The sequence below is a fragment of the Orycteropus afer genome, unplaced genomic scaffold (assembly GCF_000298275.1).
Source record: "Orycteropus afer afer isolate SDZICR_OR568_19922 unplaced genomic scaffold, OryAfe1.0 scaffold00015, whole genome shotgun sequence".
Classification (NCBI taxonomy): Eukaryota; Metazoa; Chordata; class Mammalia; order Tubulidentata; family Orycteropodidae; genus Orycteropus; species Orycteropus afer.
The window spans coordinates 7,091,806-7,117,205 of record NW_006921602.1 but is presented as its reverse complement, the minus strand read 5'-3'; the positions used below and the strand labels follow the sequence as shown (position 1 = coordinate 7,117,205).

At 37.7% G+C, this 25,400-nt stretch overlaps 1 protein-coding gene across 1 annotated transcript in view; it reads left to right on the top strand.

Annotated features, from left to right (window-relative positions):
- Nucleotides 1–25,400, top strand: part of PIAS1 (protein inhibitor of activated STAT 1) — a 94,492-nt gene that overhangs the window by 35,944 nt on the left and 33,148 nt on the right. Inside the window, exons 2-5 of the mRNA XM_007957368.2 lie at nucleotides 12,102–12,186; nucleotides 12,651–12,698; nucleotides 15,158–15,248; nucleotides 15,908–16,042. Coding sequence (XP_007955559.2) covers nucleotides 12,102–12,186; nucleotides 12,651–12,698; nucleotides 15,158–15,248; nucleotides 15,908–16,042 — 359 coding nt within the window. The remainder of the gene's footprint in view (nucleotides 1–12,101; nucleotides 12,187–12,650; nucleotides 12,699–15,157; nucleotides 15,249–15,907; nucleotides 16,043–25,400) is intronic.

The window sequence follows — 25,400 nt, the reverse complement described above, 5'->3', positions numbered from 1 at the left end:
TTACATTACCACCAGCAGTTTATGAGAGCTCCACTTGCTCTATATCCTCTTCAACAGTTGGTATCATTATCTTTTTAATTTCAGACATTCTAATAGGTTTGTAGTGGTCTCTCATTATGGTTTTAATGTGCTTTTTGGCTATCCACATGTTGTCTTTAGTAAAATGTCTGTTTAGATCTTTAGCACATTTTATTGAAATTTTAGTAGATTGTTTTCTTGTTATTGAGATGTAAGAGTTGTTTCTATATGCTGAATAAAAGTCCTTTAAGAGATATGCAATTAGTAAATATTTTCTCTCAGTCTGTGGCTTATCTTTCCATTCTTTTACTAGTGTCTTTCCAAAAGCAGAAGTCCTTAATTTAAAAGAAAATTTTAAAAATTGTGGTAAATATAAAGGTAACAGAACATTTGCTATTTCTACTGTCTTCACCTGTACAGATCAGTGATATTAATTACATTCATCAGGTTGTTCAGTCCTCACCATTAACCATTTCTGAATTTTTCCAACACTCTTTAACAGAAGCTCACTGTCCACTAAGGTCTCAAAGTTTTTAATTTTGATAAAGTTCAAATAATTGATTTTTTTCTTTTTAAACCGTGATTTTGGTATTGTATCTTAAGAAAGCTTTGCCTAACCATAGTTGTGGGGAATATCAACCTCAGTTGGCATAAAAAAGCACACAGAAACATTGTTCTATATCCTACTTTGGTGGGTAGCGACTGGAGTCTTAAAAGCTTACGAATGGCCATCTGAAATGCAACCTTTGATCTCTCCTCATCTGGAGCAAAGACACATGGAAGCATTTAGTCCAAGGGACTAGTAGTGGACCATGGGAACCTCAGCCTACACAACCCTGAGACCAGAAGAATTAGATGGTGCCTGGCTACCAACCATTGGGAAAGGGATAGAATTTGGAGATCCTGCATGGAGTGGGAGAAAAGTGTAGAACAAAACTGAAAATCATAAAAAAGATAGATTGGTGAACCCCCCTGAGACTGTGGCCCCTAGTCACCCTTAAGATTGGAATTGAACTCACTTCCCTTGGCTTAACCTTGAGCAAAACAATAGGCCCTACGAAGGGAACAGTCACACTAGGGAGGTGTACTCCTTAGAACAGTTGACCATGGGAGATCAGAAATGGCAGAATTTGCCCAGGGAGAAAATTCAGAGGGCAGGAATGCATAGGAAAGAAGGGCACAGGGAAAATGTAACCACAGGGAAGAAGTGGGAAGAGAGCTGTTCCTTTGTGAGGATTGCTGTCACTGTCATGAGACAAAATGTGTACGAACTACTATATGAAAAATGAATTTGATCTGTGAACTTTCACCCAAATCACAAAAAAAAATTTAAGAACAAAACAAAACACCATGTACTAAAATAAGTTCCCGATGGATTGAATAATTACATAGAAACAAGAAGCCAAATAATTGAATTGTGTATTGATTGAACTTTCCGAGGTGGTATCACTATGGAAGTAGGTTGCCCAACCTTCCTTCCAAGAAGTGGCTGGTAGGTTTGAACTGCCAGCCTTCTGGTTAGCAGTCAAATGCCTTAGGTGCTGCGACACCAGAGCAGACCCTTAGAAGGTTTTAGGATTGAATTTTGTTGCCCAAAATGTGTGCTTGGAATTCTGGCCTCTGAACCTGTGGCTGTAATACCATTTGGAAATAGAGTTCTTTGTTATGTTAATGAGGCCACATGGGTGTAGGGTTCATCTTAAACCTAATCACTTTTATGATATAAAAAGAGCAGATTAACCACAGAGAGATAGGCAGCACAAATTGGGAAAGAAATTGCCAAGGAACTAAGGAGCAGAAGCTAAAAAATACAAATATCTTCCCTCACAGATAACAGAGAGCCTTTCCCTAGGACAGTTGCTCTGAATTTGGACTTGTAGCTTCCTGAACTGTGAGAAAATAAATTTCTGTTCTTTTAATGCCACCTATTTGTGATATTTCTGTTAACAGTAGCAGTAAGAAACTAAGAGAGAAGGGGGATAATTAAGCATAAAAATTGTAGAAGAATTTACAAAGGAGATGGTTGATAGCACACACATTTAACTTTTGTATCATTGAAAAATGAACCCAAAATGAAAAGATGGCAGACTACAGGAACTATGTGTTGCAGGGTTAATATTCTCATACATGAAGCCCTGTGCAAATATATAAATCAGCATAGGACAAAATCGGACAGATAACTAAGAAATTCAACAAAGAAACATGGAAATTTTTAAAAATCAAAATTAAACTACTAAAGAGTTGCTGCCAGGATCCACCCTTAAAATTAGAAAGAACTCACATGCTGGCCAAAGTAGGAGCAATTAATAAATACATAACTTGCTATTAGTCTTATATATTGTTATGACTGTTAGAAAGGCACTCTGGTGATTTGTCAAGGTTCATAAAAAAATCATCGTATTTTTTGACCCTATAATCTCACATTTGGAGATTGATCCACGGGAAGCAATAATCTGCCCCACCCCCAGTGAAAACCAAACCTATAAGAAACCACTTCTCATTTGTTGGTTTGTCGTACTTTGGTGGCTTGTGCGTTGTGCTGATGCTGGAAGTTATGCCCCTGGTATTTCAAATAACAGCAGGGACTCGGATGGTGGGCAGGTTTCAGTGAAGTTTCTAAACTAAGACAGACTTGAAAGAAGTGCATGGCCAGGGCCACTTCTGAAAAAAATTGACTTCTGAAAACCTTATGAATAGCAGGGAAACGTTTCTGATACAGTGTCAGAAGATGAGCCTGTCCACTTGGAAGGAGTTGCTTCCTCAAACTACAGGGGGCTCTGATGTGAATGGAGTAAAGCTTTCTGGACCTTCATTTGGTAATGTAGCGTGACTCAAAAAAAAAAAAACAACCAGCTGGAAACATCCATTAATAATTAGAAGATGAAATGTAAGAAGTATGAATCTAAGAAAATCTGGAAGTTGTGAAAAATGAAATGGAACACAAAGATTGATATCCTAAGCATTAGTGAGCTAAAATGGACTGTTATTGGCCATTTTGTATTGGACAATCATAGGGTCTCGTGTCTGGAATGACAAATTGAAGAGGAATGGTGTCACATTCATCAACAAGTAGAAAAAGGTCTATCCTGAAGTTTCTTACCAACTTCTGCAGTCAGAAATTGATCAAACATGTAGTCCAGAGGCATTGATAGTTTACTAGTGATTGGAGTACAAAAGTGGGAAACAAAGAAGAATTGGTAGTTTGAAAATACACCCTTGGATAAAGAAACAAAGCCAGATTACAGGATAGAATTTTGCAAGACTTATTTAGTACATACCTTTTTCAACCGTATAAAAGGCAACTATAAGAAGACTTCATTAGATGGAATACACAGTGATCAAATCTGCTGTATCTGGGGGAAAAAGATGGAGAAGCTCATTGTCATCAGTCAGAACAAGGTCAGGGGCTGATTGCTGAACAAACCATCAGCTGGTCGTATGCAAGTTCAAGTTGAAGCTTGAAGAAAATTAAAACTTGTCCCCGAGAGCCAAAATATGATCTTGAGTATATTCTACCTGAATTTAGAGACCATTTGGAAGAGTAGATTTGATGCATTGAACAAAAATGACCAAAGACTAGACAAGGACCTCATAGATGAAGAAAGAAGTCATTTTAAAAAGACAAGAAAGGAGAAGACCAAAATGAATGTCAGAAGAGACTTGGAAACTTGCTCTTGAACATAGAACAGCTAAAGCAGATGGAAGAAATGATGAAGTAAAAGAGCTGAACAGAAGATTTCAAAGAACAGCTCAAGAGGACAAAGTCAAATATTATAATGAAATATGCAAAGACCTAGAGTTGCAAATCATAGGGGAAGAACACACTTGGCATATCTGAAGCTGAAATGACTGAAGAAAAAATTCAAGCCTTGAGTTGCAATATTTAAGAGTTCTGTGGGCAGAAATATTGAACAATGCAAGAGGCACCAAAAGGAGATGAAAAAATTACACAGAGTCACTGTACCAAAAAGAACTAGTCGATGTTCAACCATTTCAGGAGGGTAGCATATGATCAAGAACTGATGATGTTGAAGGAAGAAGGCCAAGCTGTCCTGAAGAAACTGGTGAAAAACAAGGTTAAGGAATTGATGGAATATCCACTGAGATGTTTCAACAAATGGATGGATGCAGCACTGGAGGCACTCACTTTGGAGACTAAGGTGTGCCTGACCCAAGCCATGGTATGTTCAGTAGCCTCATATGCATATGAGAGCTGGACAATGAAAAAGGAGGACCACAAAATAATTGATGCCATTGAATTGTGGTGTTGGTGAAGAATATTGAATGTACCATGGGCTACTAGAAGAAAGAAGAAATCCATCTTGGAGGAAATCCAACCAGAATGCTCCTTAGGGGTGAGAATGGCCAACTTTGTCTCTCATACTTAGGTCATGTTTTCAGGAAAGACCAGTCCCTGGAGAGGAAGGATATCATCATGCTAGGTAACGTAGAGGATTGGTGAAAAAGAGGAAGACCCTCAGTCAGATGGATTGACACACTGGCTGCAACAGTGGGCTTAAGCATGGCAATGGTTGTGAGCATGGTGCAGGACTGGGCAGTGTTTCCTTCTTTTTTGCATAGGATCGCTGTGAATGAGAACCGATTGGGTGGCACCTAAGAGCAACAACATAAGCCCAAAGATGCTTACAAAGTTGTTTCAAATCATCAACTTTAGAAACAACCTAAATGACTACTCAAGGGATTAAGTAAAATTTTTATATATAATACAGTTATTAAAATATGGTAATAGAAGTTTTCAATAGAAAAAGGGGGTAAGGTTTTTTTTTTTTTTTTTTTTTTTAAGGCGAGCTTTCAAACTCCATTTGCAGTTTGATACAAAAATGACAGGAAGGAGATACGTAAAAATAATAGTTACAATGAAAGGATCAAAACCAACCCCACTGCCATTGAGTTGATTGCGACTCATATAGCAATCCCCGGTATTGGGTATCCAAGGTGGTAAATCTTTACGGAAGTGGATTGCCCCCTCTTCCTTCCACAGAGCAGCTGGTGGGTTTGAACCACAACCTTCTGATTAATAGTCAGATGCCTTAGGCACTGTACCACCAGAGCTCCCTAATGAGAGGATAATAGGTAAACACACACACACACACACACACACACACCCATTTTCTCTGATCCATTATAATGCTAGGCTGTGTTGATAGATGTATAACACCCAAATCAGGGGAGAGCTAAGACACCTTTGTTAGGAAAAGAGCATGGGCTTTGAAGATGTGCAAACCTGCGTTTTATTCTGTTTCTGCTACTTAATGAGTCCTTGCCAAGTAGTTTAACTATTTTAAACCTCAATTTGCTCATCTGAAAAAAAGGGGCTGATACTTTTTCTTCATGGTTATGTGTAGATTAACAATAATATATGTGAAGCCCCAAACAGTTATAAATGAAAATAGTGGCATACTCATACCACGTGTGATACTATATCAGTCAGCTACAAAACCAAACACCAAACCCACTGCTGTTGAGTTGATTCTGACTCTTAGTGACACTATAAGACAGGAAAGAACTGCCCCCATAGGGTTTCCAAGGCTATAAGTCTATATGGAAGCAGACTGCCTCATTTTTCCTACAGAGAAGCTGGTGAGTTTGAACTGCTGGCCCTTTTGGTTAATTGACAAACGCTTTAACCACTGTACCACTAGCACTCCTGCTCAGCTACAAACAACCCTGATTTCAATGGCTGACAAAGATTTTATTACTCATTAGCTGCTGGTTGGCTGATGCTCTATTCTTTCAAATTAGGATGAGGTTGTTGTTGTTGTTGTTGTTATTTGCCGTTGAGTCAGCCCCGACTCATAGCGACCCCTCCTTGGGTTTCCGAGGCAGTATCACTACGGAAGTAGGATTGCCCAACCTTCCTTCCGAGGAGTGGCTGGTGGGTTTGAACCACCAGCCTTCTGGTTAGCAGTCAAGTGCCTTAGGCACTATGCTACCAGAGCTCCTAGGATCAGGTTAATGGGGAAAAAGATGATGAAACTACAGGTTAGTTCTTAAAGTTTCTGCTTGGAAATAGTGGACTTCTACTTACATTTCATTGGCCAAGGGGATGTTAGTGGCACTGGAGGTATAATCCTCTCATAGGGATGGGCCAGGACAGAAGGGCAGCATATGTTTTGAATAAATAGTAGAGTGTATCCTGTTCTGGCTGTCACAGGGTGTGACAACCTGAGGTATGTCCAGAGGAAGAAGATAAGGACAGGGAGTAATTCTGAAATCTTGCCTGAAAAACAGTAGAAAGAGAATCATCGGAGAAGAGAAGGAGTTATTTATGTTATCTTTAGATACACGAAGAACACCTGTCACTGGTAGTGAGATTATTCCAGTGCTGTTTTATTAGTAGAAGTTACAGTGGTATATACTTGGATTCAGTACAAAGATATAAGAAGGAAAGGGAACAGAAAAGGAAATTATTGGTTGTTTTAAGTATATTACACAGATAGATAACTGCTACAAGTCAACTCTGACTTACATACATCCTTATGTACTACATGTGGTCCTGCATCATCCTCATAAAAGTCATCATTGTGACTGTTGTACCAGTCCATCTGCCTCACCCTCACTGACTCTCTACTTCGCCAAACATGATATTCTCCTCTGGAAATTGATCCCTCTTGATGACATGTCTCAAGCAAGCGAGTCAGACAGGTTTTCATTGACCAGTTTTTGGAAGTACATTGCCAGACTTTTTTTTCCTTGTCTGTCTCAGTGTGGTAGCTCCACTGAAACCTGTCTACCATGGGTAACCCTGCTGCTATGGCATCACAGCAACATGAAAGCCACCACAGTACAACAAACTGACAGATGGGTGATGATTAAATTTGTTGTTGTTGCTAGGTGCCTTTGCATTGATTCTGACTCATAGCAACCCTGTCTGTGTACAACAGAATGAAAACAGTGCCCTCTCCAGCACCATCCTCATAATTCTTGCTGTGCTGAAGTCCATCATTGCAGCCACTGTGTCAGTCTGTCTTGTTGAGAGTCTTCCCCTTTTTCACTGACCCTCCACTTTACCAAGCATTATATCCTTCTCCAGGTCCCTTCTGACAATATGACCAAAGTAGGTGAGTCAAAGTCTGGCCATTCTTTCTTCCAAGGAGCATTCCAACTTGTTCCAGGACAGATTTGTTTCCTCTTGCAGGCCAAGGTATTTTCATTGTTCTTCATCAACACCACAAATCAAAGGCATCAATTTTTCTTTGGTCTTCCTTATTCATTGCCCTGCTTTTCGTATGTGTATGAGGCAATTGAAAATACTATGGCTTGGGTTAGGCGTACCTTAATCTTCAAAGTGACATCTTTACTCAACACTTTAAGGAGGTCTTTTGAAGCAGATTTGCCTGGTGGACATCAGCTTTTGACTACTGCTTCCACGAGTGTTATTTATGGATCCAAGTGAAATGAAATCTTTGACTGCTCCAGTCTTTTCAACATTTATCATGATGTTACTTACTGGCCCAATTGTGTGAGGATTTTTGTTTTCTTTATGTTGAGGTGTAATCCATACTGAAGATCTTTATCTTTATTAGTCTTTGATCTTTATTAGTAAGTGCTTCGAGTCCTCTTCACTTTCAGCAAGCAAGGTTTTGTCATTTGGATGTTGCATATTGTGAGTCTTTCTCCAATCCCCATGCCTCATTCCTCTTCATATAGTCCAGCTTCTCAGATTATTTGCTGAGCATCCAGAGTGAGTAAGTATGGTGAATACATTACCTTATTTATATTCTTCAGAATCATTCTGAAGGCATGTGTGTATGTTTAAATATTGAAGGAAATGGATGCAGATTTGGTAAGTACCTAAGATGACAAGCAATTGAGTGAAAACCAGTTTGGAATCCAGGTCTGTGTGAATTCTTACGTCTTTACATTAAAGTTTGCTACTTTTTAAGGCCACAAGATTTCTTAAACTATGAATCCCCAGCCATCTTCTCTGTCTCAGAAGGTTCGAACAGAAAATGAATGGAAAGATTGAAAGAAAGATTGAATTCTAGATCAGTGTGTGATGAGCAGGTTTTTTTGTATGATATCCACCTCTCAGTAGAATAATTGAGTGTGTCCATATATGTGTATTTATTACATTTATAACTATATATCACCTTATTTTTATGTATATAACTATTTTATTAACATTGTGTATACTGGCAGTCCCCAGGGTTAAGGAGCATCCAGCTTAGAGATAACCTATAAAACCAAACCAAACCCACTGCCATCAAGTATATTCCAACTCATAGCAACCCTCATTGGGTTTCCGAGGTGGTAAATCTTACTGGAAATAGACTGCCCCGTCTTCCTTCCACAGAGTGGCTGGTGGCTTCTGGTTAGCAGACAAGTGCCTTCAGCACTGTGCTACCAGAGCTCCTCCACAGTTGACCTACACTTGCCCTTTAATGTTACGTAAATTTGTCGTTTTGAAACTATTGCAAGTGCAGCTTTTAAATCACTGAAAAGGCTTGAAGTCTTTTCTTGCACTAAAGTAAGGCTGTTTACCCCTGTTTGACTTACCTACAAATTTGAGACACACTTAGGAATGGATTTCATTCATAACCTGGGGACTGCCCGTATTATAAAATATACATGAAAAATGGTTAATAAAATTTAATATTTTGCATAACATTTGTAATATATTTTTATAAATTAGATTTTAAATATCATGTGAAGTATCAGCCTTTTTGAATTTATATTTTACTGGCAGACATTTTTTTCCAGTATGTGTATAGATTGTATAGTGTACCCAATGAGATGCAAAACCCCAACATCGGAGGCCATTGCTTTAGGTGATTAAACGTACTTTAAGTATGAAGATTCTGTGATTCTATGATCTTGGTCTGAATTTTTTTGAAAGTGCTAATGGTAGCTTGTAGTCCCTGGGTGGCGCAAATGGTTAAGGACTGCGATGCTAACCTAAAGGTTCTTCCAAAAAAAAAACAAAAACAAAAACAAACTCACTGCCATTGAGTCAGATCCGACTCATAGCCACCCCTCCTTGGGTTTCCGAGGCGGTTTCACTATGGAAGCAGATTGCCCCATCTTCCTTCCGAGGAGTGGCTGGTGGGTTTAAGCCTCCATCCTTCTGGTTAGCTGTCAAATGCCTTAGGCACCAGGCCACCAGAGCTCCCCTCTTGGAAGAAAGATATGGTGATCTGCTTCTGAAACACATGGAGTCACTGTGAGTCAGAATCAGGGCTTTGAACCTGTTCATTCTGGTTTGACCCACTGTTGATAAATCTGGGTTCTTAACAAGATCCTAAGGGATCTTGTTTAAAATGTAGATTCTTATTCAGTTTATCTAGGGTGGAACCAGATTGAACCAATTCCCCCCTTGATTTAATGATAGAAAAATTTTTAGATAGCTTGTTATCTAAGACCAAAGCCATAAAGTCTTCACTGGCTCTTGCCTTTATAGCAATTATGTCTCATATCCAAATATTGTGAAAGAGTTTTTCCAAATAAAAGGTAACAACCTCATAAGCATTGCCATCTATATGTAAAAGAGGATATAAAGTGACAGACTATTATTAAGTAATAAACCTGATTTCTGTGTGTGGTACGAGAAACAGCCTCATTTTTGTCATATCTAAATCTGTGTGTGTCAAAAACTTACTATATTCACATATTCTAAAAAGAATCTGAAATTTTGCCTAGCATGGAATATGAATTTTTATACTTGGGAAATTATTTTAGCACTGCTTTAGAATGGAGCCAAAAATCTAAATTAGGCTCATCCTACTGGACAGAAATCTTTATATCAGTATATTCTCTAAGAAGCAAAGGAGTTGGCTTGCTTTCCTTGAGAGAGGGAAATGTCTGCTTTTCTACATTTTGGTCCTTAGTTAATCAGCCATTTTCAGGTTGATACTTCACAATTAAGATGACTTTTTCTGGTTAGGAATTGTTCCTTGGGAATGTTATTGTTAGGTGCCGTCAGTCAGTTTCAACTCGTAGTGACCCTATGTACAAGAGAGTGAAACACTGACCAGTTTGGCACAATCCTCAGAATTGTTGCCATGCTTGAGCCTATCATTGCAGCCGCTGTGTCATTCCATCTCATTGGAAGTCTTTCTCTTTTTCACTGACCCTCTACTTTACCCAGCATGATATCCTTCTCCAGGGACTGGTCTCTTCTGACAACATGACCAAAGTATGAGAGACAAAGTCTGGCCATTCTTCCTCTAAGGAGCATGCTGCTGTATTTTCTCCAAGATAGATTTGTTTCTTCTTCTAGTAGTCCATGGTACATACAGTATTCTTCACCAGCACACAACTAAAATGCATCAGTTCTTCTGCTGTCGTCTTTATTCGTTGTCCAGCTCTCACATGCATATGAGTCTATTGAAAATACCATGGCTTGGGTCAGGTGCACCTTAGTTTTCATAGTGACACCTTTGCTCTTAAACACTTGAAAGAGGTTGTTTGCGGCAGATTTGCACAGTACAGTACATTGTCTGATTTTTTTTTTTTTTTTTTTGATTGCTGCTTCCATCAGCGTTGACTGTGAATCCAAGTAAAATGAAATCTTTGACAATTTCAGTTTTCTCCATTTATCATATGTTGTTTCTTAATCCGTAGTGAGGATTCCTAAGGATTCCTCTGGAATAGACTGTTTAAGAACAGATCTCTCAGATCCCAGAAGGAAGTTTAATTTATAAGAAAGCAAAAATGCCATTAGTCACCTTTTATAACTATAAAAGAGAGTTATATTAAGATGAAATTCTAGATCATCAGTGTTCTTTTCTTTTTTCTTCATGGTGATTCATTTGTTCAGATTTTCTGCATGCCGTACTGCAGTTTTGGTGGTAGTTGTATAGGACACGTTGCTTGTGAGTAGGATAGAATCAAACCAGCCAAATTCAGCCACTTTTTCTGCACATAACTTACATGGCCCACAGGGCAGAGATTCCTTGACAATAACTGTTAAGGACCCTTGTGTTCCACAAAATTACCCTGGAAAAGTAAAGTTTAGACAGTGTAATCTGATATTTCTTAAATTTTTGTATTACTTTATTCATTCGGTGCTCTGTTTTGTCAACCTTTGTGCCAGGGATATTGAGCACTATGTTGTTTTTTCCTTTCTATAATTTGTATTAAAAACCAATTGACACTTTGGAAAACAATTTGGCAATTTCTTATGACGGTCCCTAGCCTTATTAGTGATTCTTTTCCTAGGTATATACCCAAAAGAAAAGAGAACAAGATCAGAAAAATATTACAGCAGCATTATTTATATTAGCAAAAAATTTTAAACAGCCTAAAGGGGAGAGTTGGATAAATAAATTGTGGTATGCTTATGCAGTAGATAGTAATAAAAAGTAATTGAATTACTTATACATATAACAGCATGCCTGAATTTCAGAAATATTGAGAAAAAGAAAAAGCTGAGTAAAAGAAGCAAGATAAAAACAATTGAACTATTCTTGCTGTCAGCAACACACTTTGAGGAATTCCTGCCTCAGGCTGACCTGTGCTCGCTTGCCTGCTCACTTGCTCTTACTTTTCTTTCCTTTCTTCCTTGAATTATTCTTGTAACTCGTTCCTTCTTTGAAATAGTGACACCAAATTTTAAAGTAAAGTCATCTAAGCATAGCAGAAACTATGTACAATATTTGAGATATGATAAAATTCTTACATTGTCTTGAAGACTAAATGTCATCTCCCCTGTGCATATCTCAAAGTGTAGGTGTTTGTTACTTAGCTTCAAAATCATGTGTCTTAATAGGTTTATGTTTTCTATTTTAAGTAAAATTAGACATCAGTATCTCTTTAATAAAAGTATCATTGTGCTTCTTAGATATATTTTATATAATTAATTCTTTTTTATTAGTGTTTCTTTGAATGTATGTTTTCTGAATTTGAATCCTGATAGGTTATCTTCTGAAATTAGCTATTTTGGGGCCTATTTCTGTTATATTACAGCTGGCATATTTCTTACTTTTCAGTGTTTTAATTGCCTTGGTATCTAAACTCTAGACTACTTCCCAGTTAATTAAAGGCATGAGTATGTTTTTACTATTGTCTTCTCTGTTGGCGAAATTGAAGGTAATTAAAACTATAATTCTTTTCTTCTTTAGCATCAGACAACAGCCAGCGCTTTCGAGAAACCTGTTTTGCATTTGCGTTGACACCACAACAAGTGCAGCAAATCAGTAGCTCCATGTAAGTTGTCTTCGAGTATAACTTGCAGTTTGACATTTGCGCCTGGTATTGACTATCACTAAAAACAAACCAAATTCACTGCCACTGAGTTGATTCCAACTCATAGCGACCCCCATTGGGTTTCCGAGATGGTAAATCTGTACAGAACTAGGTTGCCCCATCTTCCTTCCTCAGAGCGGTTGGTGGGTTGGAACTACCAACCTTCTGGTTAGCAGTAAATGCCTTAAGGAACTACACTACTAAAGCTACTTAGTATTGACGATAGTGATTTTTAAAAACAGTGTATTGGATGAGTTTTAGTGTGATGCAATATTAGCACTTAAAATTATTATTATAGTGTGTTAGTTGTCCTAAGAATAGTTATCTCTCCAATAATTTGAGAAACTTTCTGGAGTTTCTGTCTTGGAATCAACTTTCATGTGCATATTTAAAAATAATTGTAGTTCTTTTTCTGTCTTTTCTAGGGATATTTCTGGGACCAAATGTGACTTCACAGTACAGGTCCAGTTAAGGTACAGTATTGACTGAATTCTATAGCTAAATTTTGAAAGTTAATACTCCTTAAAGTTTTTTTTTTTTTAATTAAATCTACCAAATTTCCAATAAATATATAGAGTATTGAGTTTAGATATTTCAGTAAAGAAAAACATTCTGTTACGAGATTCTCTGATTTTTATCCAACTTACATTTTTAATATAGCAAATCACGTACCTTAGGTCTAACCATATTTCTCTACTTTGGTTGCTGTCAGTTGGTTGAGAAGCTCCTGCTAATGATATCTTTAAATAGCATGTAATGGTCAGCTCTTTAGAAAAATGAAGGTTTATGAAATCAAGGTGCTTATCTACATGAGGCAAACTACCGTAGGTAAGGAAGTAGTACTTAGATTAAATATACAATATCTTACAGTCTAGCAAAAACCAAAATACTCTAATTTACTTTGTCATGTATTTTAAATCATTAATTTAAATGTTCTCTAATTTAGATTCCATACAAGACATCTCAGTAGTTTGCAAAGACGAATGGAAAACTTTCCAACAGTTCATAGCTGCCTCTCATTTAGCGTCTACTCATTTCTTCTGGGAGTATCTAAGAAATCTTTCATGTTAATATGTCTTCTCTAGCTTATATAAACTACCTTACGCTGCTCTTGTTACTCTTGATTATGCATGTATAAACCTAAGTGCCTTACCTTATACTTATAGAAGAGGAATTAGAAGACAAATGTTTTCTTCAGTAAGCTGCTTTCCCTAATTTGTGGGGAGGATAAGTCTAATTGATAGCTCAGTTTCAGTAATCAGTAAGTTATATGTACAAATTATAAATATAATAGGAGTCAAAAAATATATTAATCTAAAGCAGGTACTGAGAGCTTTGTAAAACCATTTTGAAACCACTGATCTAGGTTTGAAAATAGTGTGATAACAAAGATTTCCTGTGTTTTGGAGACTTGGGTACTTTATTTTTGGCTGAATAAATCAAAGGACTAAAATACGACGCCTTCGTAATTAATTATATGTTGCTCAAATCATCTTTACTTCTTGCCGCTAGTAATTCACTCTACATTTTGCTCATACGAATATGTAGCATTACCCTTTCAAACAAGAGACTTTGAAGCACTTGCATGGCACCACCCTTGTGTGGGGGTTCCACATTCTTGATACCTTTCTACCTTGTCCATCTCTACACACACACCCACCCACACACACACAAGCAAAGTAATGCTGCTTTGATCTGTTTCACATGTTTGACTTCTGGGTAAGTTTTCATTTGCAGAAAGGGTCCCAAGACCTGTTGAAATGTCGGTGGGGGTGGGGTGGGAATGACTGCCTGTAACGGAAGATTTTCCTAGCGTAAGAGATGGTCCTGTTACTTTGTGTATTTTGAAAAATCTTTTTAGATCAGTATTTTTTAATCTTTTTATGGGCCCCTATTCCCTTTGAGAATCTGGTGAAAGCTAGGTATTATTTTCCTAAACCTGAACATATATAAGTACTCATAAAAGTTTATATTAAAAATTGTCCCTTTTTGGGACCCTCCCGATGTGCAGATTCTGCAGCTCCATGCCATAGGGATTGAGGGAAGATGTTTGGGTGTGATGAGTATTTCCCAGAATTCAGAGATAGGGCTCTCCATGCCATAAAACTAAATGTGCTGTGAACACTCTGTACAGGTGGAATGAACCTCAGATGTATCTTGGAAATAAGTAAGTAATAATAGAAGTCATAAATAGGAAAATAATAATTTATTCTATTATCTATGTAAGAGTAAATAGAGAGAAATCAGAAATTAATTAGCTATCCTTGGTTTTCCAAAAAAAATAATGTATTTAATTTAGAAATAAATATTTTTCATAAGTTTCTGAAGTGGTGTTCTAAATTCATATGAATGTAACACAAGTAATGTTCTTATTCAAGTTTATTAGTTTTAAGCAGCTAATGGATTTCTTTGGTCCTAGGAGTAGACGTAAAGCATTTCCAGTATGTTTTCTTGAGAGCCAAAACAGTGTTTTGTAGACAAATAAATTTGGAAATGCTGTATACTATATCTTCCTCTTAGAGAGTCACAATGCATATTAACTTATTTAAACCTCTGAGGAGTTCTGTGTTAAGGAAATGTAACAAGATTTTTTTTTTTCAGAATTTATTAAATGAGAACCTTTTCTTTCCCCCCACCTTTAACAATTGGTAGTATCCCAGGAAACTAATGTTCCTCGTAACATACTTGAACTCTAATGATTGACAATAACATGAAGACAACTACAGGTTGATAATTATGATCACTGAAACCCTCCATTGACAGAATTGTTTATTTTAAATGTGTTGAACTGTGCTTACTCATCATGTGAACTACCCAGTTTTTATAGTTTTCCCTTTTTTGTTGTTAGGAGGTGATCATTTTTTAAATTAGGTATTGAAGAAAAATATTATTTCATGCTTTAATAAAGGAAATTAAACTTTTTATTGTTTAGGTTTTGTTTATCAGAAACCAGTTGTCCACAAGAAGATCACTTCCCACCCAATCTTTGTGTGAAAGTGAATACAAAACCTTGTAGCCTTCCAGTAAGTGCTAAAAGTTGTTTTTTAAAATGCATTGCCAACATAGCTATCAAATAAGTCATCACAGCTGTGGTTGTAGTTTTTCATTAAGAAAAAAACATATTTTGGATGTACTTTCATGTGACTGAGTGAAAGACTTGTACCAACTATGTAGATTAGCAGCTGTGACATTAGCTACGGAGACAAAGTCTGGGATTGGACCTGGGTGTGATAGCTTTAGAGCTGTACTAGATTTCCAGGAGGAGAAGTTATTTCAACAAAGCCTCAACTGTGTGTTCCTATGGATCTGTAAGCCTGTGATAGCATAGAGACTTAAAGAGTTTGGTGCTTTAAACAGGGCCTGGGAAAGGCACTGTTTTGGTGCCTTTGAAAATACTCCTTATAGATTTTGTTTAAGCTTTTTATGAATTCTTCCCAATTCTTAAATTTTAAAGATTTCTTATTTCTATTAATATTTTTTCACAGGCTTAGTATAGTGAGACTATAGTGTTTAGGGAATTAATAGCACAGGAAGCTTTTAAATGTTTGATTCTTTACTCTTTAATGAAAATATTCATATTTTCTAGTATGTATTTGTAGGTTTTGATGTTTTGTTTTGATAAGGTGTAGAATTTTAACTTACTATGGAAATAATAATTAAAAAGAAATTATTTTGTTCTTAGGGTTATCTTCCACCTACTAAAAATGGTGTGGAACCAAAGAGACCCAGCCGACCAATTAATATCACTTCACTTGTCCGATTGTCCACAACAGTACCAAACACCATTGTTGTCTCTTGGACTGCAGAAATTGGAAGAGTAAGTCAATTTTCCTTTCTACCAGATATTTGTATTAACTAAGAGTTAATAATCTCCATGGGTACTTGAACTTATAAGTAAATGATTTTATAAAACAAGTTGCAAAGGAATTTATTTTTATCTCAAAAGAATTTGCAGTGTTTTTCCATTTGAAAAATACACATATACACACGCAAATATATACGTGTGTGTGTGTATGTATGTGTACACATACATACACACACACACACATATATGTATTTAGGGAGTCCCTGGGTGGCACAAATAGTTAAGCACTCAACTGTTAGCTAAAAAGTTGGCAGTTCAAATCCATCCAGAAGTACCTTGAAAGATCGTCCCAGAGATCTGCTTCCAAACATAGCCTTGAAAACCCTACTTTCACATGGGTGGGGTCATTGTCTGCAAAAATTGACTTGATGGCAACTAACAACAACAGCATGTATTTCTTTGTATTTTTTTCTACACTTTTAATATTTTATATTTTACATTTAATGATTTAATCCATCTTAAAATAAACGTAAATTTAAGATTTTAGTGGCTAAAGGCACTTGACTGCTAACCAGAAGGCTGGTGGTTCAAACCCACCAGCCACTCCTCAGAAGGAAGATGAGGCAATCTACTTCTGTAGTGATACTGCTTTGGAAACCCAAGGAGGGGTCGCTATGAGTCGGGTCCGACTCGATGGCATATAGCAACAACAACAACAAATTTAAGATAAAAAATTTACTTTTTTATGTAGTCAGTTAATAATAACACCATTAACTAAATAAATACTGATTTTTGAAGTCACTTTTATTATATTCAATTTTTATTTATCCTAGGTGTCTTTTTGAAGATGCTGTTTGTTTTTTTTTTTTTTTTTTTTTTTTTTGCCAGTCTAGCATTCTTTTCTGGGGCAGGTTCAGAGTCTTTTGATTATTGAAGCTTTATAATATTAGCTCATAAATATTCAGTAATTCATATGAAGTTTACTGAATGTTTACTGTGTGCCAGGCATTGCACTCAAAACAGAAAGTGCCATACCCAAACCAAGACCCTGTAGGATAAAGTGCCCCATTGAATTTCCAAGGCTGTAAATCTTTATGGAAGCAGGCTGCCACACCTTTCTCCCACAGAGCATCTGGTAGGTTCAAACTGATAACCTTTTGGCTGGCAGTTGAGCACTTTAACCACTGCACCACCAGGACGCTTTGGCAGTGCCATAGGGGTGGAAATGGCCTTGCTTTCGTAGAGCCTGAGATCTCTAGGGGCCAGGTGCTCCTACACCAAAAATGATGTCAATTTGTGAGTACTATGTAATCATACACAAAAAATGTGAACTTGTGAGTACTAAAAAGGGAAATAAAAATCACTGCCATCAAGTCGATTCCTACTCAGAGCAACCCTACAGGACAGAGTAGAACTGCCCCATAGGGTTTCCAAGGCTGTAAATCTTTATGGAAGCAGACTGCCTAATCTTTCCTGTGAGCAACTGGTAGGTTCCAACTGGTGACCTTTTGGTTAAAAGCCAGATGCTTAACCACTGCACCACCAGAGTTCCTTACTATAAGGGGAGTACATGATACTTTTAGAGTGTATTAAAGGGTACTTTTTTTTTTTTTTTAATGTGATTTGGGTGCAGATTTACAAACCAGATTTGTTTTATTCTCAGCAGTTCATGCATGTTTGGTTTCACAGGCTCAGTTACAAACCCAACAATAAAAAGCTTTTCCTCCCATCTCCGTGAATACCCCTTCTCTGTGCCCTTCTTATGTATACATTCCTGTCTGTCCAGCTTCAGCTTCCCCTCTATGCAGATGTTGCCCTTCTGATGTTTCATGATTGATCCTAATGGGTGCATCTCCCTAGGGTAGGTGGGTGCAACTCCCTGGGGTATGTGTTCTGTTTGTAGGCCTTTTCTACTGTTTGCCTGAGAGCTTATTCACCCAAGTGAGACAAGTTCCAGGCCCAGAGGATGACTTGGGGCCATAGTCTCAAGGGTTCCACCAGTCTATCCGATCAGTAATTCTGGTCATTTTTATGTTTTTTAATTTTGTGCCACATTTTTCCTCCCACTGTATCCAAGATCTCCGATTTTGATCCCTTTCTGAGTGGTTGGCAGTGGTTGCAGGGCACCATCTAGTTCTTCTGGTCTCAAGGTTGTAAAGGCTGAGGTCCCTATGAACTATCCTATCCTTGGACTAATTGTTTCCATATGATTTTGACTTTCTTTGCTCTTCTTTGCTCCAGATGAGGGGAGGCCAATAGTTGTATCTTAGATGGCCACTCGAAAGCTTTTAAGACCCCAGTTGCTATTCACCAAAGTAAGGTGTAGGACAAGATTATTACGTACTGTGTCTAGTGGTGTAGTGCCTAAGGCTAACCGGAAGCTGGTGGTTCAAATCTACCAGCCACTCCATGGAAGGAAGACTGGGCAGTCTACTTCCATTAAGATTTACCACCTTGGAAACCCAACGGGTCACTATGAGTCAGAATCAACTTGATGGCAATAAGTTTAGTTTTGGTTTTTGGGACAGTTGAGCTTGTTGTCCCCTGAGACCATGGTCCTGAGCCCACAGGCCTGGTGACTCTTTCTTAATGGGTACTTTGAACTAGAAGGAGCTCTGGTGATGCTGTGATTAAGGCATTAGGCTATTAATCAAAACGTTCAAAACCCACCAGCCGTTCAGTGGCAGACAGATGAGGTGGTCTGCTTCTGTGAAGATTTACAGCTTTGGAAACCTGGCAGGGGTCACTATGAGTCAGAATCAATTCTGTGGCAGTGGATTTGAACTAAAGGAGGTCAAGGAGGTTTTCCCTAAGAAAGTAGTAACTGAGGCACTTAGGCGAAAGGTTCAGAGGAAACAACCTACACTAGCAGGGCGTGGTTGTATTCTTCAAAAGCTGAAAGAAAGTCACTATAGCTGGAGAACAAAGAGTGGGGAAGAGCAATATATGAGATACAGCAGGAGAGGTAGGAAACCATGGAGGACTTTGTAGTTAATGCTGATGTTAAAGATTTTGACTCATTTTAAGCAAAAGTTTACAGAATCATATTTCTGTTTAGGAAAAAAGCACTATCTAGAGTAGACAATAGTTTGAAAAGAGGTTTGTAGAGCAACCACCTCTTAGGAGCAAACTTGGAGAACTATTTATGAAAGAGAAAGTATTTTGGCCTACAGTGGCAGCAGGATATAGATAACTAGGTAGATCTGAAGGACTAAATGATGGGTTGCATGGATGGATGGATGGATGAGAGAAAAGGAGATGTTAGGAATAACTTTTTGGTTTCTGGTTTCAGTGACAAGGTAAATGGTGATACTACTGAGATAGGGGAAGCACTGAAAAAGGACCAAGTTTAGGGGAGGGTTTTTGTTTGTTTTGTGAATTTTTTAAGGAAGAAGGTGTTGGATGACTAAGGGAAAACGCTGAGTGCAGTTTTGAAGCTTTTGAGTTTTAAATGCCGTTCAGATATCCTGAATACATAATTGGGCATATAGGGTTCAAAGGATACATTTAGGTGGCGGGGGAGTAGTGTAAGTCAACTGCATATCAATGGTATTAAAGGCATATATGCAGGGCTGACATTGTTTAGGAGAAAAGTACCAAGAAGGAAAAGAAGGGACACTTATGGGCTATCCTTTGGAACTATGTAACATTTAATACTGCATAGAAGATGGGGAGAGAGTGCTGGAGAGGTAGGACTGGTTGTGATAAAAACAGATAAGAATTTCAGAAAGGAGGAGATAGTAAGCAGTGCTAAACAGGTGTTGAGAAGTCAAATAACGTTGAAGTCTAAAAACTACCCTTTGAATTAGGAACATGAAGGTGACTTTTGCATGAACAGTTTTGGTAGAATGGTGGAAACAGAAGGCAGATGGTGGTGAGCTAGAGGCGAGGCAATGGAAGTAGAAAATGATAGAGAAGTGTCTTTGGAAGGAGATGAGGGTAAGCTGGGGGAAAATGTAAGGTAAGAGTTGTTGGTTTTAATAGGAGAATCTTTAGTATGTTTAAAATATGATGACGGGGATCCTGAGAGGAAGAAATTAATTATACAAAAGAAAGAAGGAATAATCAATAGTGAATTGCATAGTTGGAAGAACTCACAGTAGATAGGAGAGACAGCTTTATTGAGTAGAAGAATGAAAGGATTGATGAGTATGTATGTTTGGTACTGGAGAGATGAGTAAGTTCTGATCTGATGACCTCTTATCCTGTGAGATAGGAAGTGAGGTAAATCTGCTGAGAGCGAGAGATGAAATGAGCTTTGAAGTGAGTGTGGCATATTCCCTTACATTACTCTTATTTCTTTACATTTATTCTTTCAGGTGAACTGCAGAATTAATTTTATGATGTTTCCCTCATCTCCTCCTCTGCCCCACACCCAAACCTCCCTGGGATCTAAATGAGATTGCTTTAAATTTATAGATTACGTTTAAAAAAAAAAAACTCACTGCTGTGGAGTTGGACCCGACTCATAGCAACCCCTCCTTGGGTTTCCAAGGCGGTATCTCTACAGAAGTAGATCTCCAGCCTTCCTTCTGAGGAGTGGCTGGTGGGTTTGAACCACCAGCCTTCTTGTTAGTAGTCAAATGCTTAGGCACTACGCCATCAGACCTCCTATTGATTAAGTTAGGGAGGATTGATTTATTTACATTATTTAATGTACCCATTCCAGGAACTATGTTTCTCCATTTACTCAAATCTTCTTTAATGTTCCCAGTAATTTGATAGGTTTCTTCCTGAAAATCCTGCCTTTTTTTTTTTTTTTTTGGTAAAGATTAATTCCTATGCTGGCTATTATTTTTACTACTCTTCTAAATACATCTTAACTTTGTGCCTAAATTCACATATTGGCTCCCATAGCTTTTTTGTTGATTACTTGGGGTTTCCAGTAGGCAATTTGGAGTTTGAGATGTATCATTATACAAATAATGATAATCCTAATGCAGGCATACCTCAGAGCCGTTGCGGGTTTGGTTACAGACCACTGTAGTAAAGTGAATATTGCAGTAAAGTGAGTCTTGGATATTTTGGTTTCCCAGAGCATGTGAGTTATGTTTACACTATACTGTAGTCTATTAAGTGTGAACAGCATTATGTTTTAAAAAACTATGTGTCGTTGTTGTTGTTATTTGCCATCGAGTGGGCCCCGACTCCTAGTGACCCCTCCTTGGGTTTCCGAGTCAGTTATCACTACGGAAGTAGGATTGCCCAACCTTCCTTCCAAGGAGTGGCTGGTGGGTTTGAACCGCCAGCCTCCTGGTTAGCAGTCAAGTGCCTTAGGCACTATGCTACCAGAGCTCCTGTACATACCTTAATTTAAAAATACTGCTAAAAAAAAGTGCTAACCATTATCTGAGCCTTCAGTGAGTCATAATCTTTTTGCTGATGGAGGGTCTTGCCTCGATGTTGATGGCTACTGACTGATCAGGGTGGTGATTGCATAAGGTTGAGGTAGCTGTGGCAGTTTCTTAAAATAAGAAAACAATGAAGTTTGATGCATAAATTGACTCTTCCTTTCACTTGAACACTTACAGGCCATTGTAGGGTTATTAATTGGCATGATTTCAATATTGTCATACCCCAGGGAATAGGGAGGCCAGAAAAGAGGGAAAGAGACAGGGACAGACAGATCTCTGGAACAGTCAGAACACACAACATTTATCAATTAAGTTCACCATCTTACATGGATACATTTTGTGGTGACCCAAAACAATTACATTAGTAACACCAAAGATCACTGGTTACAGATCACCATAACGGATATGATAATAATGGAAATGTTTGAAATACTGTGAGAGTTACCAAAATGTGAGACAGACATGAAGTGAGCATATGCTATTTTGGAAAACTGGCACCAGTGAGCTTGCCTAAAATGCAGTGTTGCCATAAAGCTTCAATTTGTTTCAAAACAAACAAAAAACACAGTATCTGCAAACCACAATAAAACAAAGTGTGCCTGTACTTGTGCCATTATTTTTTGTTCTGTTGTGCTGGCTAGAATCTTTAAAATAATATTGACTAATGCACATAGATGCTAGTGGACATTCTTGACTTGTTATTAATGAGACCTGGGTGAGCCTGCTGGTGTTTGAAATACTGGTGGCATAGCCTCCAGCCTCACAGCAACGTGCAAGCCATGACCATGCAACAAACTGATAGACAAGTGGTAGAATGAGAATACTGCTAATGTTATAATATTAAGTATTTAGTGTCTTACTAATTTTCTGTACAACTTAGTTATGTCAATCATGTGTCCTTATTTCCTCTACTGGATTATCTTTCTTTAAAAATAGATTTTGAATTTTATAAACATCCTTTTTGACATCTATCAGGGTTTTGTCTTTTCCTTTGACTAATGAATACTGCCTTGGAAACCCAAGGAGGGGTCGCTATGAGTGGGGTCCAACTCGACAGCACATAACAACAACAACAACAATGAATATATATCACCATTGTTGTTGTTAGGAACCATCAAGTCAGCTCCAACTCATAGCAACCCTGTGTACAACAGAATGAAACATTGCCCAGTTCTGCACCATCCTCACAATCATTGCTAATGTTACCATTAGATTTTCCTTCCAAATGTTTTACTTCTAATGTAACTTAGAATAATTTTTTCTCCTCCTTTTTGAAGAGAGGACTGAATATGTTTTTCTTTTGTGAAAAGTATAGCCAACCAGGGAAGAAAGGGATGTTGAAGATGAAATATGAAACAGGTTTGAAACTGTGAAGGGAGAACAGGGTTGATGCTTTATGGCACTAGAGTAGAGGGGAAGACACTTTTCCATGAGAAGCCTTCCAAACTTCAAAGAGAAAAAATTACCTTCAGTGATTTGAGGGTCTATCAGGTAAGGTGTTTGTTAGATCCTGATCTTACAAGTTGGGAACCTTTTTGAAGTAAAACATTGAAATAAATTTATTCTTTAACCAAAGCCCAGAACTGTGATAAGTTATTAGATTTTTTTTTTTTTTTTTTTTTTAGATTACTGATTTTAATTCAACTTGTGAATTACGTAGGATCTGTTACTATTTTGTTGATAAATTTGTATGTCTAGTTGCTATTAAGAAATCTTATCAAATATAAGAGCTAGTATAGTACCTGGGAGCTCTAGTAGCATAGTGGCTAAGGCACTTGACTGCTAACCGGAAGGGTGGCGGTTCAAACCCAGCAGCCACTCCTCAGAAGGAAGATGAGGCAATCTACTTCCGTAGTGATACTGCCTCGGAAACCCAAGGAGGGGTCGCTATGAGTCGGTCCGACTCGACAGCATGTAACAACAACAACAACAGTATAGTACCGGGAAGAAGAAATAAGTGAACTCTTGTGGTTTCTTATCCTACTTCAATGCATTCACCACTTAATACACATCTTTGTTTACAGAGAAATATTTTAGATATTATTATAAAGAATTTAGAAGACTTTTAGAAAAGCATATAACAAATAAAATCAGTGTTGCAACAATACATGTCAGTAGTCGGAGTTAGGTGGTGGTGGTGGTGGTTATGTGCCGTCAAGTCAGACCCAACTCATAGTGACCCCTCCTTGGGTTTCCGAGGCAGTATCACTACGGAAGTAGATTGCTCCATCTTCCTTCTGAGGAGTGGCTGGTGGGTTTGAACCACCAGCCTTCTGGTTAGCAGTCAAGTGCCTTAGCCACTATGCTACCAGAGCTCCCTGGAGTTAGGTAGTACTTTGAAAGGTTAACAGTAACAGTATAATATCATCTATGTAGAAGAGATACGTGCTACTATTAAGTTTTGGGGGGGGTTTGCTGCTGACTCCCTTTCATTTGATGTAAAATTTAATCCCATATTATTGGTACAGTTGGCATTTGTTAATACCTGACATTCTTGTTGCTTCATTCTTTTTTATTTGGTTACATGTTTCAACTAGAGTGAACATACCTTTTCACTGAACTTGTAGCTATGGTTTCTATTTGATCTCTTCTTAAATATTTATATAAAGCCTGAGGGTAATTCCTAGTTCTGAAGATTCAAGTTGTCAGTACATAATTTCAGTGTTAATTAGCATTTCTCTACTTTTTGTCATACTTGAAGCATTAAACTAACAAGTAATAAAGGTGAGTAATCTTTTTTTTTCTAAAAGAAGCTTTTGGTTTTATATTAGATGAGTATTTTTATGCTCTAACGTTTCAGAAAGTTATACAGTTATTTGTTTCTTTATTTGGAAAGTAAAGTAGCTTTCTTTGAAAACCTCATTCTTTTCTCCCCCCGCCTCCAGATAAAGCGTATGTAGAGGCATTGCAGCCTCGTGATTAAGAGAACAGCCTTGGAGCCAGAACATTTCGGTTTGAATCCCAGCTCTGCAGCTTATTAGCTCTATGACTTTGAGCAAATTACTTAACTGTTCTGTGCCTCAGTTCCTGCTGTGTAAACATGGAAGAGTTCATGGACTTTAAATAAAAATTTAACTTTCCAGAGTGTACTGGAGGGTATTTTCGCCTGTTCCCAAAAGAAGGAAATGCATTATCAAAATTATAAAAGTAACTGCAAATTGGAATGTGTGTTGCACTAGATTAGGAGACGAAAAGCAAGTAGGGTCTGTGAAAGCAAGAACCATAGAGAATTACGCTGGTCTTGGTCATTAAGAGCATTCTCCTGACCTCCCTCCTCTTGGATTCTAGTACCCGCTCTGTCTGTCACCAAGCAGTTGCACGATCATAAGCACATTACATAACCTTTTTGTGCCTCAGTTTCATCATTCCTGCACTTAGAAAAAGATCTATGCTACCTATATATATAAATCTTCTCTGAGGTTTAAGTGAAATATATAGTATATGATAAGAGTACTTTGAAAACTTTATAGCTGTAAAATATAAGATGACTAATTGTTCTTCCTTTTGCTGCTTGATCTTCTCTGGATCCGAACACTACATGCATAGTGGTCCTCATTTAGGTCTCTCTGTTGCCCTACATAAGCCTCAGCCCTGTTTTCTTCTTATCCAACCATGTGCCTTTCACTCTGTCTTGGTTTATTGATAAATTGTTTTCTTTGTTCTCTTTTCTGCTGGCAATGATATTTATATATCCATTGTCAAGCTAGTAGCTTCTTTAATATCATCTTTGCTTGAAGGAGCTCTGATGACGTAGTGGGTAAGGCATTTGGCTGCTAACCGGAACATTGGTGCTTCAAATCCACCAGCTGCTCCATGGGAGAAAGATGAGGCAATCTACTTTGGTAAAGATTTACAGCCTTGAAAACCCAATGGGGGTCACTATGAGTCAGAATAAATTTGATGGCAGTGGTTTTGCTTGAAGAAATTTACAGTATTAATGTTCTCAATAGGGTCTTTTCAAGAACTAGTTGAAAGTATGTTGTTGTTGTTGTTGTTATGTGCCATCGAGTTGGCCC